General features: G+C 56.2%; 1 protein-coding gene across 4 annotated transcripts in view; it reads right to left on the bottom strand.

Annotated features, from left to right (window-relative positions):
• Positions 1-258: 258 nt before the first annotated feature.
• Pacs2 (phosphofurin acidic cluster sorting protein 2) overlaps positions 259-16,523 on the bottom strand; it is a 36,256-nt gene continuing 19,991 nt past the window's right edge. For 2 of the 4 annotated variants that reach the window (XR_004518352.1, XR_004518353.1), the window contains exons 10-25: positions 15,320-15,410; positions 14,896-14,970; positions 14,332-14,474; positions 12,717-12,849; positions 12,393-12,497; positions 12,078-12,184; positions 11,485-11,639; positions 10,724-10,834; positions 10,308-10,416; positions 6,730-6,772; positions 5,779-5,821; positions 5,355-5,490; positions 4,524-4,750; positions 4,132-4,245; positions 636-3,469; positions 259-341 (exon numbers count right to left, since the gene is read on the bottom strand). Coding sequence is in view for 1 of the 4 variants with exons in the window: in XM_010607361.3 (XP_010605663.1) it covers positions 3,351-3,469; positions 4,132-4,245; positions 4,524-4,750; positions 5,355-5,490; positions 5,779-5,821; positions 6,730-6,772; positions 9,510-9,542; positions 10,308-10,479; positions 10,724-10,834; positions 11,485-11,639; positions 12,078-12,184; positions 12,393-12,497; positions 12,717-12,849; positions 14,332-14,474; positions 14,896-14,970; positions 15,320-15,410 (1,807 nt within the window). In the remaining 3 variants the exon portion in view is untranslated. Of the gene's footprint in view, positions 342-437; positions 3,470-4,131; positions 4,246-4,523; positions 4,751-5,354; positions 5,491-5,778; positions 5,822-6,729; positions 6,773-9,509; positions 9,543-10,307; positions 10,480-10,723; positions 10,835-11,484; positions 11,640-12,077; positions 12,185-12,392; positions 12,498-12,716; positions 12,850-14,331; positions 14,475-14,895; positions 14,971-15,319; positions 15,411-16,523 lie in introns of those variants that run through there. The other 2 variants (XR_004518351.1, XM_010607361.3) reach the window with 2 other exon arrangements.

Genomic DNA, 16,523 nt, shown 5'->3' with positions numbered 1-16,523 from the left:
TACCCCTCTCTCCTGGGGCTCAGTAGCCTCTTCTCCATGCCCTGAAACCATGTCCCACCTCCCCGCTTGGATTTCCAGAGAAGCCTCCTGCTTACCCAGTCCTGCGTCTGCAGTCCTTGCACAGTGCTGCTCTGGGTACTTGGCTGGCCCCAGGCTGCCACTGGGCTGTGAGGGGGAGGGAGCTGCTTGCACTCCTCAGCGCACTGCGACCACCACGTTCTCTCTGGGGGACACAGCTGCCCGCTGTCCATCTCTGCTCCCTGCGAGTGAGTCCGCACCTTTGGGCTCTCTGGGAGGCTGAGCAGGATAGGGTGGAGCAGGGTCCCCAGCTCCCAAGGCTCCTTGGCAGCAAGGTGAGGTTCTGCTAGGGTCTTCTTCCAGCCCCTTGCCCCGCTGTGGGCCCTCCGGGTGACCTCCCACAGCTCCTGCATCTCAGGCAGAAGCTGACGCTGCCCTTCTCTGCCTCTGTCCTGCTCACCGCACGACCTGATCAGCTTTTCACGGCCTCCCCGACACCCTGTCTAGGACCCCTGCTTCCCGCTTATGGGTGCCTGCCCTCAGCCGCCTCCCTACTCCACTGTGACCTTGCTTCCAAGCCCATGACCTGGCCCCAGGCCTGCTTACGACCCACTCACCGGGTCTGCACTGCGGAGCGTACAACTAAGGAGCCAGGGAGAGTCCGGAAGGAAGCATGGTGGGGAGGGGTCCTGGGGCGGGGCCTGTGGGGTCCCTGCCCGGAGAGGGGCGGAGGCCGTGGTCTGACGTCGGACAGAGGGGCGGAGTCTGTGGAGGTCAGGAACAAAGAGGGGAGGGGACCGTGGGGTGAGGGACCAAGGAGGGTGAAGTCTGTGGGGTCCAGACAGGATTGGGCTCACCGCGGAAAAGCGTCGAACGCAAAGCCCAGACACCAGAATCCCAGAAGGCCCAAGCAGCGGGGAGCCCTGCCTTAGGAACTTCCGCTCAATGCCTTGCCCCAAGCTTCCGCTTCCGGTCCCACGCACGCCCCCACCCGTGTCAGTGTCCCCCACGCTGTGGTAGAGAGGAGTCCGAGCAGAGAGCGGCCAGAGTGCCCTCAGTTTATTAATGTCGCTTCAGCACCTTAGAGTCGTCCACATGGCCACATGGGACAGATTAGCGCCTATTTACATTAATCCTGCTTCCCACTTAAAAAATTAGCAACACGTACACTGTAGACACCAGTCACTGCGAGCTGGGAGCAGGTCTGGGCCTACCTTGGGACCTTGGCCCCTCTGCAGGGCAGGGCAGCCAAGGTGCTGGGAGGGACAAGGACAAGGCCAGGGACAGAGGTGGCCACGCAGGGAAGCCTGGGGCTGTCTGGCTGTGGCTAGTGGGGCCAGGAAATCTATTTTGAACAGGGAACCACCACACCCACTCCCCACTGCCCTGGTCACATCAGCTGTCAGATGGCTTTGGCTTCTCACCCCTCCAGAGGTCAAAGTGCTTTTCCATGAATCCCTAGAACAGCTCCATGAGGTAGGGAGGGAAAATGAGACCATCTCTCCAACTGAAACTGAGGCAGTCTGAAGGGAGGCTCCACCCGCACACTTTACTGACACAGAGACTGCTGTAATAGGGACTGAACAGCAAGCGCTTGGTGCAGGACAGATGGGCACTAGCTCTGCAGGCCCAGCCATGGGCTAGTCGCTGGATGGAGGTTCTGCCCAGGGCCATTCCTTACCTGAGCAAGGGTGGGACTGTGGGGCCAATCACAAGGGAGGTGGTCTCCAAGAAAGGGCTGTCCACAGCAGGGAAAGCTGGGCAGCTCCTGTTCCCTGAAGGCTAGAAAGCCAAGCCATATCCCTTTCCTCTTAATGGTGACTTTTAAGAAGAAGCTGGATGGGAAGATAAAACAGGCCCTGAAGCTCAAAGGCCAATGTCCCCAGCACTTGACACTAAACTAGCCTGATCCCTTTCCAGCTCTTCAAAGGGCCCTGCAGAGAGGCTGCCTGCTAGGCAGTGCCTCAGGCTCTGGTCCTAGGTGAAGGGTGAAACACAGCACATCAGCAGGGGCTCATGGGAAGGACATTCTCAGGCTACTCAAGGCCTGCACCCAGGGAACTGGGGCAGAACCCAGGCCTAGCTCCTAGCTCCAGGGCTAGCACTGGACAAACTGGACTCTGTTCAGCCACTTGGGACAGGAGGAGGTAAGCAAGTAGGTCATGGGTAAGGAAATGGGCCATCGTCTCAAGAAGATGGGGCCCCCTCTATGACTTGGCCAGTCCTGAATATGGCACTGTTTTCTAAGCAGAGCTTTGTGCAGCCCTCAAGACACCAAGCACAGAGCTTCTGGGAGGGCCATTAGTGTTTGTGGCAGGGCTACCATTTCCAAGGAGGGAGCCAGGTGGCTTTTTCTAGGTGATCCCAAGTGTGGATTTGGTGAGAGAAGCAGAACTGAGCTATTCCCCCAAACTTGTTGACCTGCTGAGGCAGGTAGTCTGGTGAACAATCTTCTCCTGATGCATGGGCAGGTGGAGGCAGGGCTTCGCTCCAGGATAGGATCCTACTGTTCTCAGAAGCATGGTCAGGAGGGCCCTCAGCACTGCAGGGGTACCTGGGCCCTATGACAGGCCAGCCTGCCTAACCCTTCGCTGGCCACACAGTTGCTTAACATCCTGCATATTCACCGCTCACCAGTTGACCAATCCTGAATCTCAACCCAGACCCATATGACACTGCCGGACAACAGGCAGGTAAGTGGGTGGACAATGCACAGAGGGCCTGGACGCTGGACATTTGTGGGGAACCCCTGGGCCTAAGAGTCCAAGTCTTGGCAGCCTCACTCTCAGACAAGTGAGGGGATGGGGGTGGGTAGGGCCCGGTGGGGATTTCAGGAGAGCAACAGCTGTTTGGCAGCTACATGGTAACATGTATTTGAGAGCATTAGAAAGATCTGCTACTATAAAACCTCTGCCTGGAGGCTGGAGTTTATTTGGAGCCCCACAGTGGGTGGTGCTGGGATGGAGGGGGTCCCTTGCCAGGAAGCTAAGCATCCCTGCAACCTTTGGCCTCTCACAACCAAGCTCTGAGCTCCCTGCGGAAGCAGTGTCCTGGCTTCTAGAAAGGGAAGGACACAGGCAGAACCCTCCTTACTGTGAGCTCTGGGGTGCTCCTGTGGGTGGAACACACCTTCCTGGGCCAAATGTCTGGTTAATAAGCAGAGCAATTACTTAGCGCCCAGTAGGGAGCTGACCTTAGTTTCCAGCTGCAAGTACATTCCTACTTAAGACTGTTGCTTTGCGTTTTTAAGGATCTGTCATTGTAATAAATTGAAATGTTAACAGAAACCTCGGCCTCTCCACGGTCCCATGCCGGCCCCTCCATGAGTGGGGCTAGAAGGTAGCCTTGGAGTGTCCAAAGATGCAGATGGGGAAGTGCTTCACATGCGAGGACCACTGGGCGGCCAGCTGGAAGAACTTGACATCACTGCACTCCACGCCGTCGATGAGGACTGTGGGAGAGTACTGCCTGACTGCCTGCCCGCCAGCCCACCCAGCCCACCACCTTCCTGTGGGCCAGAAGGACAAGGGGCCCAAAGCTGGAGACACAGACCACCCGGGAACCCTGCTCACCAGGCCCTTTCTGCTGCCTGCCCTCAAAGGACAAAAGCCCAGCCAGTGTCTCAGCCAGAAGCTACTTTTCCAACACTCTCCTCCCAACAGGGTCAGGTGTGAGACTTGGCAAGCCCCCCTGAAAACAACTGCATCTGGAAGTCCCTGTGCCAGACCAGGATGACTCCCACCTGGAGGTCATCAGACACAGATAACAAAAAGGAAAACCCAGAGAACTCCATGTTCTGGATCAGTTCTTTGGGAAGACCCTCTGTCAAACACTTTGAAATATACAAATCAGTTTTTGAAAAATACAGAAAGAATTTAAAAATTACTTGGATTCGAAAAGCTTTTCAATGCATTCAAGTGCGTGCTTCATCAGAACATGTTCTGAGTGTAAACTATGTCATGTGTTTCACAGCAAAACAAGCAGTATTTGTGCTAGATTTTAAAAGTCACCCCAAGAGCTGCCCCTCCACTCTGCTATTATGTTTTATAGATGGAACCAAATGAGACCGTGGGTCACAAACCAGACCCCCAATTGCCCAGCTGCTATGCTCACCCCGCAACATGTTCTGCTGATGCTTGGCTGTGCAGATCAGGCGGCTGATGCCCTCGATGCACTGACTCTTGGATTCCACATCTTTGTCTTTTGTTTTCTTGGGCAAAAACATCACTGGGAAGAAAAGGGCCCTGCTGTGTCCCACTGCTCCCTCAGGCCTGGCTGGCCAGAGCTCCTCAAGCCAAATAGGACAGGAGGATTGCCCAGGCCCAAGGAGGCTGCATTATCCAGCATACTTTGCCAGTCCCCACTTGAGGTCAGCCCTGGGCCCCTCAAGTTTACTGAGAACTAAACATGGGTATGCTGGTGGGTGACGTCTCCCTGTCCCAAATAATCACCAAGGTCCACCCTCTCCCACTGTCCAGCCCTGCTCAGCCCACCCCCCACCTCACCCTTCTTGTTCTTCTCCTTGGTGACCACGGTCATGGACATGGTAGGCGTGGCTGTGACCTCGCCACCGCTGGGCAGCCTGCTGACCTGGAGGGACCGGAAAGTGCACTTGAGTGTGTTTTTGGTGGTGGGCAGGTCCTTCTTCTCGGCATCCCTCTTCCTGTCTGCAGAAGGTGCTGCTGTCCAGTAGTCCACCTGTAGCCCCATGAGCTCGGCGCCGACACCCTGGCTGTGAAAGGCAGAGGGAAGTGCTCACACTCACAGCTGCCATTCTGGAGACAGCAGCATTGCTGTCACAGGCAAAAAGTGTGGCTGGCACCTGTCCTGACTTGCTGGCCACGGACTACAGGATGCTCTGTTGGGCCATTTGCATGAAGGCTGGGTGGAATGCCAGTCAGTGCCTGTGGCCCTGGCACTGTTGTCATGCCAGGCCAGCTGGAGGGCCTTGGTTGAGGAGTTAGCACTGCCTGGGCCTCAAGGCCCAAACCCCCCTGTGAAGCCCGGCTCTGTCTGGGTGAGCAGTGATCAAGATCCAGGTGGCCTGGCAGCTGCCCCCAGGAGGAGATCTGAGGAGCCTATAGCTGCCCCACAGCTTCAGCCACTCTTGAGAAAGAACCCCCCAAGAGCAGAGCTGTGGGAAAGCTCTGAATAGCCCATCGGCATTTGCAGCATAGTGACTTCTGTCCCCTGTGCCACACAGTGAAAAAGCTGGGCCCACCCCATGTTCTGATTGCAGATGGCAAGGCAGGACCTTGGCCACAGGGCTCTGATGGGTTGGATACATGGGGGTGAGTGTCACCTCAGAACAAGCAAGGTGATGATGTGCCATTTACCTGGGAGAGGATAAGCCTCCGCTCACCGATGGCGAGGATGGTGGGGTGGGTGAGGCCTCCTTGGCTGCGGGCGACGTGGATGGTGGGGTGGAGGAGAGCACACTGGGTCCTGAGGGGGCTGCATCATCTGAGTCACCTTTGGGAGGAGTCACAGGCCAGCAGTGAGGCTGTGGCCAGGCCTGGGGGACCAGGATCTGAGATGGCCATGAGCCCCTCTGGCAGTAGGGCAGGGATTGGGACAGGCAGAGAGGCCTAGGCCAGAGATGGTAGGAGGTTCTCTTCCTTGTCCAGGAGTTCTGCATGGCCTAACTCTGAGCAAAAGTGGCAGGGCTAGACCAGCCCCACTAAGCTCAAGATACCACTAAGCTGCAGGACCACCTGTCCCAAGGACCACTCACTTGGACTCAGGAAGGGATGAAACTACCTGATGTGGCAGAGGATGGCTCCACGATCCCCACCTTCACAACCTGGAAAGCAAGACACTACTGGAGGCCACAGGTTATCAGCCGCCCCTCCACATGCCCTGCCCAGTCCCTGCCTTGGAGCTCAGTTGGATAGGCCCGTGTCCTTACTGCTGCCATACTATTGTCCCCAGGACATAGGAGAAGCCCACGAGTCTGGATGTCAAGACCAGGAGGCTGGTGTGAGGGATACTGCCCTGCTACAGAAATTGCCCCAGAAGCCTGTGTGGGCTGAGTGAAACAGCACTAGATCCATACTATCCAGTGTGGTGGCCACTCACCTCAAGGCTGTCACTTCTGACTGAACTGTGACAACAATTCAGGATCTTAGCCACACGGTGATGGGTCAAGTGCCAGAGAACACAGGGTACACTTGTCACCACACAAAGGCCCCTGGGAAAGGCTGCTCTATGTGATTGTTATTCCTATGGGTTAGCTGCCATCCATATCCCTCACCTGCCTGGAGGTCACTGGCCTCACTGCTATAGGGTCTCCCAGTGGACCCGCAGCTACAGGATGTATGATGGCAGGGCAAAGGCAATGCAGATGGGGCAGGAGGGAACAGGGTGCCCTTAGTCACCTATTGAGGGAGGAACCATGCCTCAGCCCAGCCAGAGCAAACTGGTTGTGCCCTCCCTCTCTCTAACTCTCCTCCTGAGCTGCAATGCTGGGCCCAGCACCATCTGAACTTATGCCAGTGCTCATGGCAGTGTGGAAAAATGGACACAGGTCCTACCTAGATGGGTCTCACCCCCTCAAATATGGGAAGGAAGCAGCGGGCTTAGCAGGGAGAATCTGAGGCAGTCCCGGGCTCACAAAGGGACGACGCTGTGGACTACGTGGGCCAATGTAAAAGCGCTCTTAGGAAAGGGATCCTGGCCCCAGCACCTGGCAGGGAGAGTGGTGGTACTTACCCCAACGAAAGGAATGAACCTCTGAGAGGACTCTTCATCAGGGCTAAGAGTAAGGAAAACCCAGTCATGCTCCCCCGGCACTGCTGCCATCTTTCTTCTGGCTCTATACCATGGCAGCAGCCCCAGGCCCAGGGACCCATCCCTTAGCCCCAGCCCTGGCTTATCCTGGCCTCAGCCCAGTTTGATACTTGGATACCCTGACAAGCCACATGCAGGAAGGGAGAAGGATCTTGGTACCTGGACAACCAAGGTGAGCCCACAGTTGGGGAGCAAAGGTCTTAGTATAGGCTCACAGGGTTCCACCCTTCCATCCAGGTGCCCATTACACACAGGTACCAGCCAGCTCAGCTCAGTCCTGTATGTGCACGCCACCCACCAAGCTGGTTCCCTGCTGGACCTGGAGCCACGCAGGCCCCATAGACCTCAGACCTTCTGGAGAGTAGTCTGAGCCTTCTCCAACCAATTTGGGGGCAGCCTCAAAGTCAGGGTGTGGACGTTTCCTCTTGATGGTCTGGGAATTTCCAACTGCTCAGGCTAACAGTACCGCTCAGGGACAGCTCTGTGGTGGGTACCATCCAGCACATGGGGTTCTAGGGAGTAGCCTCTGCAGGGAGCAGGTCTGGCAAGGTCCATGGACAGCTAACCACCTGCCCCAAACACCAACTCCATCTCCATTTCCTCAGAGCCTGCTGTGGGCAGAGGATTCAGACACATGGAGTGCCCCCAAGTTGAGACAGCAGTACTGTGTGGTCCTGGCCAGAATGCAGGCCCAGCTGCTGCCAACTGAGGCAGGTCTTCGCAGGGGGTCTCTGCCTCTCTTCCATCTCTACCCCTAAGACCTGGCAGAATCCATGGATCTACCTCTACAGATTCTGTTTGTACCACTGAAGATGCCAACCAAATCCCCAGTGTTCATTCACTCTCTGGGGAAAGCCACATCTCAGATCTGAGAGCTGGACCCAGCCTGCTCCGACTCATGGCCCTAGGCACAAAGGATGTCTCATGGGGTAACCATCCACGTGGGGTATCTCCTGTCCCCTTGGGTAGGTCAGTGATTGGAAATCTCAGTGACATTTGAGTCCTTTTGGGCCCAGAAGGTCAAAGTGGCAGGCAGGTGGTAATGGTCCCCAGCATGTAGGAACTTCAACCCCCAGGGCCATCTGCTCTCCGCAGGGCTCCCACAATGGTGGCATAACAGCCTCTTATCCATGCTCTGCTCTGAGTTACGCAGGGGCAGAGCATGGCTGACCAGGGCCACATGTGGCCAAGACACAGGAGACGCCACGATATGAGGAAGCGGCTGAAACTCAAAGCCAAGCTGCGTACTGGGCCATGCAGACACCAGCACAGGCATAACAGGGGTGACACCGGATCGCCACAAGAACCCAACCCCAGATGTGGAGGGGCTCCCGCACTATAGCTCATGGGCTTCTGGTTGGGCTCCTAAGATTGGCTGCAATACAGAGTGTGATGGCTGAGGGCCCAAGGGGCCCTCTCACCCCACACCAAAGACATGTGGGACTTAGCTAGCTAGTCTGACCTCAACCCAACCACCCTCACAGGACGAGCCCTGCTCCTGGCCAGCAGGCATGGTGTGTGCAGAGACAACACAGGCAAGAGTACCTCAACAGGGCTGGACAGCACCAGGCAGGGTTCTGCTCCCTCCCCAGAATGCTCGGCCTCATGGGCACCCATCCCCACCGCTTGCGTGCCGGTGTCACCTCTGTAAGGCAGTGGGGTGGGAAGGGTTCGGTGGGAATGGAACAAGGTCTCCTCATGCCTCATTCTGCTGTCTGCGAGCCAACCCTGACAGAAGCTGCGGCCACTGGGAGGGACATGCTGCAGATTCCAGAGACCACTGGCTACACAGCCAGGTGGCCAGGGCGTGGGGTGGGGACATGAGATGGTTGGTCTTTCTCTTGACTTGTGGGGCTTGTTTAGCAGAACAGTTGGGGTGCTCAGAGCCCGCCCATGGCTGGGATGGCTGGAAGACAGCGTGTTTGGTCCCTCATACTCTCTGTACCAGGGTGAAGGCAGCTTCCCCAAGAGAACAGATGACCTGAGGCAGGGGCAGAAGATACAGTGTGGGATTCACTTGGCCCAGGAAAGCACTAGGGGTGCCTGGGATTATGCAACCTGACACATCCAAGTTTCCAGAGGGTGCAGCCAACCTTGGGGATAAAAGTGCTTTACCCCACGTGGGGTTACCCCATGCAGTGTGGCTGCCTCCTCAGGCAAACTACAGAAGATGCAAAATGTCCCTCTGCCCTCTGCTGACTCTGGAGCCAGACTGAGATGAGAAAACAGTGGCTTGAGGTGGGGTGCCTTGAACCAGTTCTGTGACCTCCCACAATGATGTCCCTGAACAGTGGAGACCAGGTCCACCAATGTGAAGTGCTTGGGACAAACTTAACATGAAATGGCTCTGATCTCAGCAGCAATGGCCAGAGGTCAGAATGGTCCTGGTGCCTGCCTCTGGTTTAGCTGAGCAATGCTATCTTAGCCTCAGAGTCACAGACTTGCAAAGGTCTGGACCTCCCCCAGCAGGCCTTGCCCAGGCCACATAGGCCCCAGAGACAGCAGGGCCACCTGCATCTCCTGCCTCATACAAGGCTGGCAGAGGAGAGCAACCCACTTGATCTTCAGTTCACAGGGACCCTGCCTGAGGGTTCTTCCTGCCACCCCAGGTATCAGAGGAGAGGGATTTGGGTAGTGACTGCTAAACAAGCCTTAAAGACCAGCCTGGGACAGATAAGGGGGCACAGGCCAAATAGCTGTACCTTAGAGTAAAGTCAAAGTGAAAGTGCCTTTTCCTTTGCAGATAGCCACCAAAGAGAAAACAGATACGTTAAGGCACCACAGAGTGGTGTGAACTCCACAGCCCAGGCAATTCGCTGAACCAAGGGCCAGCCTCAAAGAGGGTTTCATGCAAGGACATCACTGTCCTCTCTACCAGCAGTTGGGGAGCACAGGATCTGGCCAGGAGAGGACTGGCCATTCCCTTGGATCACAATGTGCTTCATAGACCGTTAATTTAACTCTCTCAGTTTAGGGCAAATATTGAATGTTGCTTAGAAATCAGCAGCATTCTGCTGTCTAGACCTCATGGACTGTAGGGTCTGCACCACCCTGGATGAAGGGCTCTCACCCACCAAAGACTTGTCCTCTGCTCCCCTTGTCTGCAAGTGGGGCAGCTTGTCCAGAGGCCTGACCAACACCTCGGGTGGGGCAGGGGGGGTCAGTCACCCAACAGGACTTCTACCCAACCTAGGCTTCTGCTCTAGGCAAGTGAGGGTACACACTGACTGTTCACCAAGCAGTAAACCCAGGACCTATGAAGCCCAGGCTTGGAGCACTGTATTGGAGAAACTCCAGCATACACAAAGACAGGTGCTTAAAACCCAGCCCACAATCCTGGTCTGATATGGGGTCAGCAGAGGCTCCTGCTGTTCAGTCTGGTCTACTTGGCCAAGTGTGGACAGGAGGCCACAAACAGACAGTGGCCGGTGGCAGGCTGTGAAGTAGGGCAGGGCAGCTCCTCCATCAGGCTCCCCCGAAACCTGGGCCCACTGTATTACCTCTTCTGCTTGTAGGTCAGCATGGCCTCAGCAATGGGCAGCTGGTGGGCACAGTTGGCCCCTGCGATGTACTGGGTGATGCGTGACACGATGTCCGGTGTGTCCTGCACTGCACGAGGAGGCGGTGCTGAGTTGGCATGAGCCGGCCAGGTGGGATCCAGGTGCAGGGAGGCTAAGGTGTCACCCATGGTCCCAAGATGAGGGGTGAAGGCCTCCTCCCCAATGCAGCAGACCTTTTCCCTGGGGCTTGTGGCCTTCCCAGCAAGCCTGGGGCTCAGCCCTGCTTGCTATCTGAGGCTGAGAAGGACCAGGCACTTGGGGAGCTCTCTTGGAAAGGGTCTCAGCAACAAAGGGCCCTTTCTCCAGTGCAAGGGGCTGTAGATAGCAGGGGTGTTCCCTCTCCAACCTGGCCTCACCTACACTCTGGGCCTCCAGCTTGTTGAACAGGTCTCTCCAGGCCAGGTCCTGGAAGAAGTTGTGGTAGCGGTAGTCCACGGAGCCCAGGTACCTGGCCACAGGGTGGGAACCTGCATGCCAGGGGAGCCATCACTGCACGGCTGGGCTGCCACCCCATAGCCGCGTGTTCCCTGGACCCTCTGTGCTGCACTATCATGTCCATTGGAGGAGCTGCGACAAATCCCACCTCCTGCAGCTCCACTAAAAGGCCCCCAGGACACCAGTGTCTCACACTTGTTGACAGACTGGCCATGTCTGTTTTGCAGCAAGGGGCACTGCACAGACAAGAGGGACCTCAACTACCATAGGCCCAGTAATTGAAAGGGTTTATTGCTGAACCTTCCTTTGCATTTCTGATGGAGACCAAATCTGGCATCCTAAATCTCAGAGACTGGCCAAGGGGACAGAAGCTCAGCACTGGTGTTGCAGGGGCAATGGCTTTATCCTCTTACCCAAACAACTTTTAGGACAATTGTGTCACTTTTCATTTAAATAAAATGAATAATGAATATACTGCAAAAGTTTTAAAACCAGGGCCGGGAATGTAGCTCTGGTGTCACACCTGCCTGGCAAATGCAAAAGGTCCTGAGTTCAATCCCTGTTACGAGGAAAACAAAAACAAACAAAAAATCCAGAGACATATCACACTAACGCCTCAACCCCAAGCACAGCATCTGAACCATCTGAGCCCATATGCTCAGTGTCAGGCTATGGCTCTCACCCAGGGGGATGATGAGAAAGCGCATATAGCCCAGCCAATCAGGCGTCTTGTGCGACAGCTGCTCCACGAAGAGCCTCAAGATGGCGCTGAGGTAATGCTGTGCTCCTGCCACTGCGATCTTCACGGGTGTTGGGGGCTGGGAATTGCAGTTGCAGCTGCGACCCAAGGCAGATGGGGCAGAGAAGGGACAGATGCCTCAGGGGAGCTGGTCCCCTGCCCAAAAACCATCCTGCTAAGTTCCAGGGAAACCTGGATCCCCAGCCACAGCTGCTCTTGCAGTAACAACCCCAGGAAACCACCAAACCATGGACACTACCCCTGGACCCCTAAGCTGGGGTGGCATCTGCCTGAATGCACCTGAAGCCAGGGGACAGTGACCAATAGAAGCTGCCTCTCCCCTGGCCACCACTTCCAAGTTATAGGACACCCCCCGGAACTGAAGCAAGGGCAGGGTCTGGGAAGCCACTGCAGCCCCCAGGACAAGGAACATTCCCCATCTAGGAAGCAGACAGGGATGGGGTGCCCAGCACTTGGGTGGTGGTGCTGGGCACCCCAGCCCCTGGTGGACCCCAGGGATGTAGCCACAGACTCACTATCTCTGTATCCGTGAAACGATGGTGCTGAAGGCTGCCTGGACATCGGCGGCGGAGCATGTGCACACTACGGGGAGTGTGTGCCTCTGCAGGACATCAGAAAGGAACTAGGCGGGATGAGCAGACACAGCCTCAGCACAGCACCTGGAGCCCCTGTCCATTCCACCTTGGCTCTCACAGAGTCCAGGGAGATCCATGTATGCCCAGGGAAATGCCTGCTCCAGCACTGCACCCGGGGCAGGGTTGGGGTATGCTGCTCAGCAGGGCCCCTGCTCAGCTGTACCACATGATCCCAACTTCAGAGGCTGCTCCTACCTGCCCCTGCCAGTCAGAGGTATTGACAAGAATGATGTTCTCGGGGAGCTGGTCATCGGAGATGAGGATATGGTTCAGCTGGTCATACACAGTCTTCCTGGGGATCTGCAAACACCAAGGCCATCCACAGAAGGAGACTGCAAATGCCTCATCCTCTTCCCCTAGCCCAGTACCTCTGCACCTGCTATAGCCACCAGCCATGGAAACCAGGGAGCATGTGGACAGCTGCTCACTATACACTCAGACTGCCCTGCATGATGACCCCATCCCACCTACAGTGGGCACTTCCACAGATGTGCTCCAGGGGCCCTGCCCCTACTGCACCTGCAGCTGGCTCCTCGTTTCTGGGCAGCGCTCATTGTCCAGGCTATTGGCCCGCTCATTCTGTGGCCGTGCCGGCTGCCGCTCCTTCAGGGATGTGCTCCGGCCCCGGCGGCCAGCCGGCTTTGCCTCAGACCTGTGGGAACCAGGGCAGGCTGGGGAGTGGTAGGGCAGCTGGGGTGGCAGAACAGGGCAGGGAGGTGCAGTTCAGGGCAGACCACAAGCTCTTGTGGACTGCACATTGTGCTACACCACGAAAGAGGGGGCAAGGCCTTGAGCCACACAGAGCCCCAACCCTGTGAAGGTCATGGGCAGTGGCACAGGACCAAGACTGGGTATCTATGTGGGACCTGGTACTCAGCTCCATTTCCTCATCTGTGACCTGACAGGGCATCTTGAATTAAGGATGGAGCCCAGACTCGTGTACCCTGCTTGAAAAGTAAATGCCAGTGCCTAGACTCTACTCTGAGACTCTACTCTGAGCTCGGATATCACAGGACCATATACATGAGCCTGAATGGCAGGGATGGTACCTCTGACCCAGGGCCTTTTACAATGTCAGTGGGAACAGCTCCTATATGGAGGTGTAGGGCCATGGGTCTGATGCCAGGTGGCGGGCTTCTGTGAATGGATCTGCACAGGGTGACAAAGAGGCTGGTGAGCAGCAAGAAGGCTGATGTGGAGACCACAGTAAAAGAAGTGGCCTGGGCCTTGGTCAGAGTAAACAGTTGCCCCAAGACCCCTCATGCATGTGCTGTGAGACCAGGTGGGCATCCCAATGCAGGTCATGGGCAAAAGCACTGAGGATACAGCTAAAGATGCCGGAGTCTGAAGCCAGGTGTGGTGGTGTACATGTGTAACCCCAGCACTCAGGAGGCAGGAGGATTGCCACGAGTTTAAGCAGCCTGAACTACACAGGAAGACCCTGTCTAAAACAAAAAAAGGCCAGAGCCTGGGACTGGCGGGGCACCCATCGTAGTTCTGATGTCCCTCCAGGATGGGATACATCCAAGACAGTGGTGCTGAGGGAGGCCAGAAGATGTGGTGGGGAGCTGGGCTGTGCGGAACCTATGCCAAGGAGGGTCCTCAGAGACGGGATGCCACCACCTCCAGGGAACAAAACCAAGGAGAGGGTCCCAGGCTCCCAGCATGTCCCAGTCTGGGCACTTGGAAATTGTGCCCCTGGTCTGACCGAGATATACAGAGACAGGGCCCTGTCAGCACAAGACACTCCACCCATGGCATGGGACCCAGACTCACTCCCAGCCTCCTGCACCTCCAGGCACACAACACACACAGATATAGCCTTGGGACTGTCCTGGACACAGGCTGATCAGGGCTCAGGCCCTCTCCTCCTGCCTGTTACTGCCTCCAGCCCCACCAAGCAGATGCCTGCAAGGAACTGTAATTGCAGTCAGCCTCCTTGTGAGTCCTGTGCCCTTGCCTGTCCACCCAGCACCCTGGAGATGGCAGCATGGGACTGGAGGGCTGCCTTCAATCTGCAGGGGTGCTGGCTGACAGAAAACCAGGTGGAGGCAGCTGGCCAGACCAGGTTGGCGGTCTAGCATGGTCACCCTAATGTGGGCCCTGCCCCAGTGGGCCCTTTGAAGGCCCGCACCTGGTGGATGAGATGACGAGCGACTCTGTCTTGGTGATCCTCCCACTGGGGGGTAGCTTCTCGGTAAACACATCCAGGGCGGAGGTCTCAGCCTCAGGGCTGTCCTCGGGTGTCTCTGACAGCTCCCGAGGGGCTGGTGTGCTCTGATGGACAGAGAAGGGAGCTGTGTGTATGTGCCTAGCCAGCAAAGGCTCACTCATTGGAGCCTTCTTGCATCCCTACATGCGGCCACACACTACTCCAGGGGCCCTTATCCTCCAGCCCTCATCCAGCGCTGCAGGTAGACTAGTTTGTCCTGTGCCTGGGCACTGTCCCTGGGGCATCAGGAACAAACCCACTGCTCCCAGGCCATGCGTGACAGCAACACTGGGTCGTCATCCCACAGGGCCCTGATCAACCCTGGGGATGAGTCCAGGGGCACCTGACTGCCTGGCAGCCTGGCCAACCTGCCTTGGCGTAACACATACTCCAGGTGGTATGGCTACCAACGCCTTTATGTGGCACCCCTGCACACCAAGTTGCCTGGCATGTGTAACTGGGCAGGTGCCACCAGCACCTGCTTACCAGGGCTACCGTGTCTGAGATGCTGTCACTCGGCTGCTTGGCTCCCAGGGACCGGATCTTCTCAGGTATGTCCACCTGGGGTGGAGACGGGAGTCAGGCTGTGCTGAGCAAGCACTGAGACTGTCTCGATTTAGGCCCCAGGGAAGACAGCAGGAAACTGGTGGGCTACAGGCTCAAGTTTTCCCCAGGATGGTCCCCTACCCTCAGGCCTGAGCCCAGGATATATCAGAGCCCAGCTAGGGGCACACCCACTAATGTTTGTCCAACACATCCCTAAGATTCACAGACAGGAAAGTCCCCTCCAGCATTCTCCTAGAATAAGGGTGGTGAACCTACAGCACACGTGCCAAAGCTGGCTATTTGTTATTACTGAAAGCTGAAAGATTCTCCATCACTGCCCTAGGACATTTGTCACTGCACTCACCGGGCTTGGAGGCTCCTTGTGGCTCCGGACACTGTGGATACTCCCGATCTCTGTCTGTGAGCTGGAGTGCGACAAGCCCTCAAAGTACGGCCTGGCTTGGGGGAAAGGGTGGGCATTACTTTCTAAGATACCCCACATTGAAAGTAAGGCGCCACCATACACATGATGGGGGAAGTGGCAGGGAGCCCAGTGGCAGAGCAGAGCTGCATCCAGAGGAACTGGAGTCTTGAAAAACTGTGTTGGGCACATGTCCACCCTGGAGGAGCTGGGTGTGAGACCACGGAATTCAGATAACTGGGCACCCAATCAGCTCAGCTTGTCAATCTGCCGTGAGATCAGTCACAGAAAACATGTGTCCTAAAATTCTGTTGTGTGCACCCTTGACCCAGGGCAGGTCTGTCAGCAACACAGGGAGCTCAAGTGACAGCTCCGTTCCAACAATCCTGCAGGAGGATGCCCACCCAAGACCTAGGGATTGGAACTAGTAGAAAACAGAACATTCTCAATAGCACAAGGAAGGCACCATCAGCAGACACAAAATTCAGGCCAATAAGGCAGACCAGGCTGACCTAGACCAACCTAGACCTACCAGATCCTTTTAGACTAATCCAGACCCATCAGGCCTTTCTAGATCAATCCAGACCCACCAGACCCTTCTAGACTAATCCAGACCCATCAGACCATTCTAGGTCAATCCAGATCATTCTAGACCCATCCAGACCATGCCAATCCAGACCAAAAAGGCCAAACATGTTTATCCTCAGCAGATAAAGTATGCTGCAAATGAAAAAGAGGGCAGAAAAGACAGACCAAAGAGATATAAAGTCTACTTTAAACTAATATTTCAAGCAGCTGGTATGCCCTGTGAATCATGAGATTATGAACAATCCTGGGATGTGGGGTGTTTCCCTGTGTATAACCACCCAGAATCACCATGCTGAGTTGACCACATTTTTATCCCAGAATCACGGGCAGGGACTGCTCATGCAGTCAGCACCACAGAGATTGCAATGGAGGAGGACTTGCTGATGTAATCCCAGGACCACTGTAAGCACAGAGCTCACTCAGGCTGAGGGCAGGGAGTTGAAGTGGGAGGAACCAGATCCCACATGTGAGGACTGACCAGCGAAGGAGCAGAAGCCAATATGTAGGAGTGGTCACCAGGTGGCAAAGATAACAGGCAGCTGCCAAGTAGCAGGGAAAC

This window comes from Fukomys damarensis, unplaced genomic scaffold (assembly GCF_012274545.1).
Source record: "Fukomys damarensis isolate Sample0158 unplaced genomic scaffold, DMR_v1.0_HiC HiC_scaffold_21, whole genome shotgun sequence".
In the NCBI taxonomy this organism is placed as follows: domain Eukaryota; kingdom Metazoa; phylum Chordata; class Mammalia; order Rodentia; family Bathyergidae; genus Fukomys; species Fukomys damarensis.
This window is presented reverse-complemented; position numbering and strand designations above follow the sequence as displayed.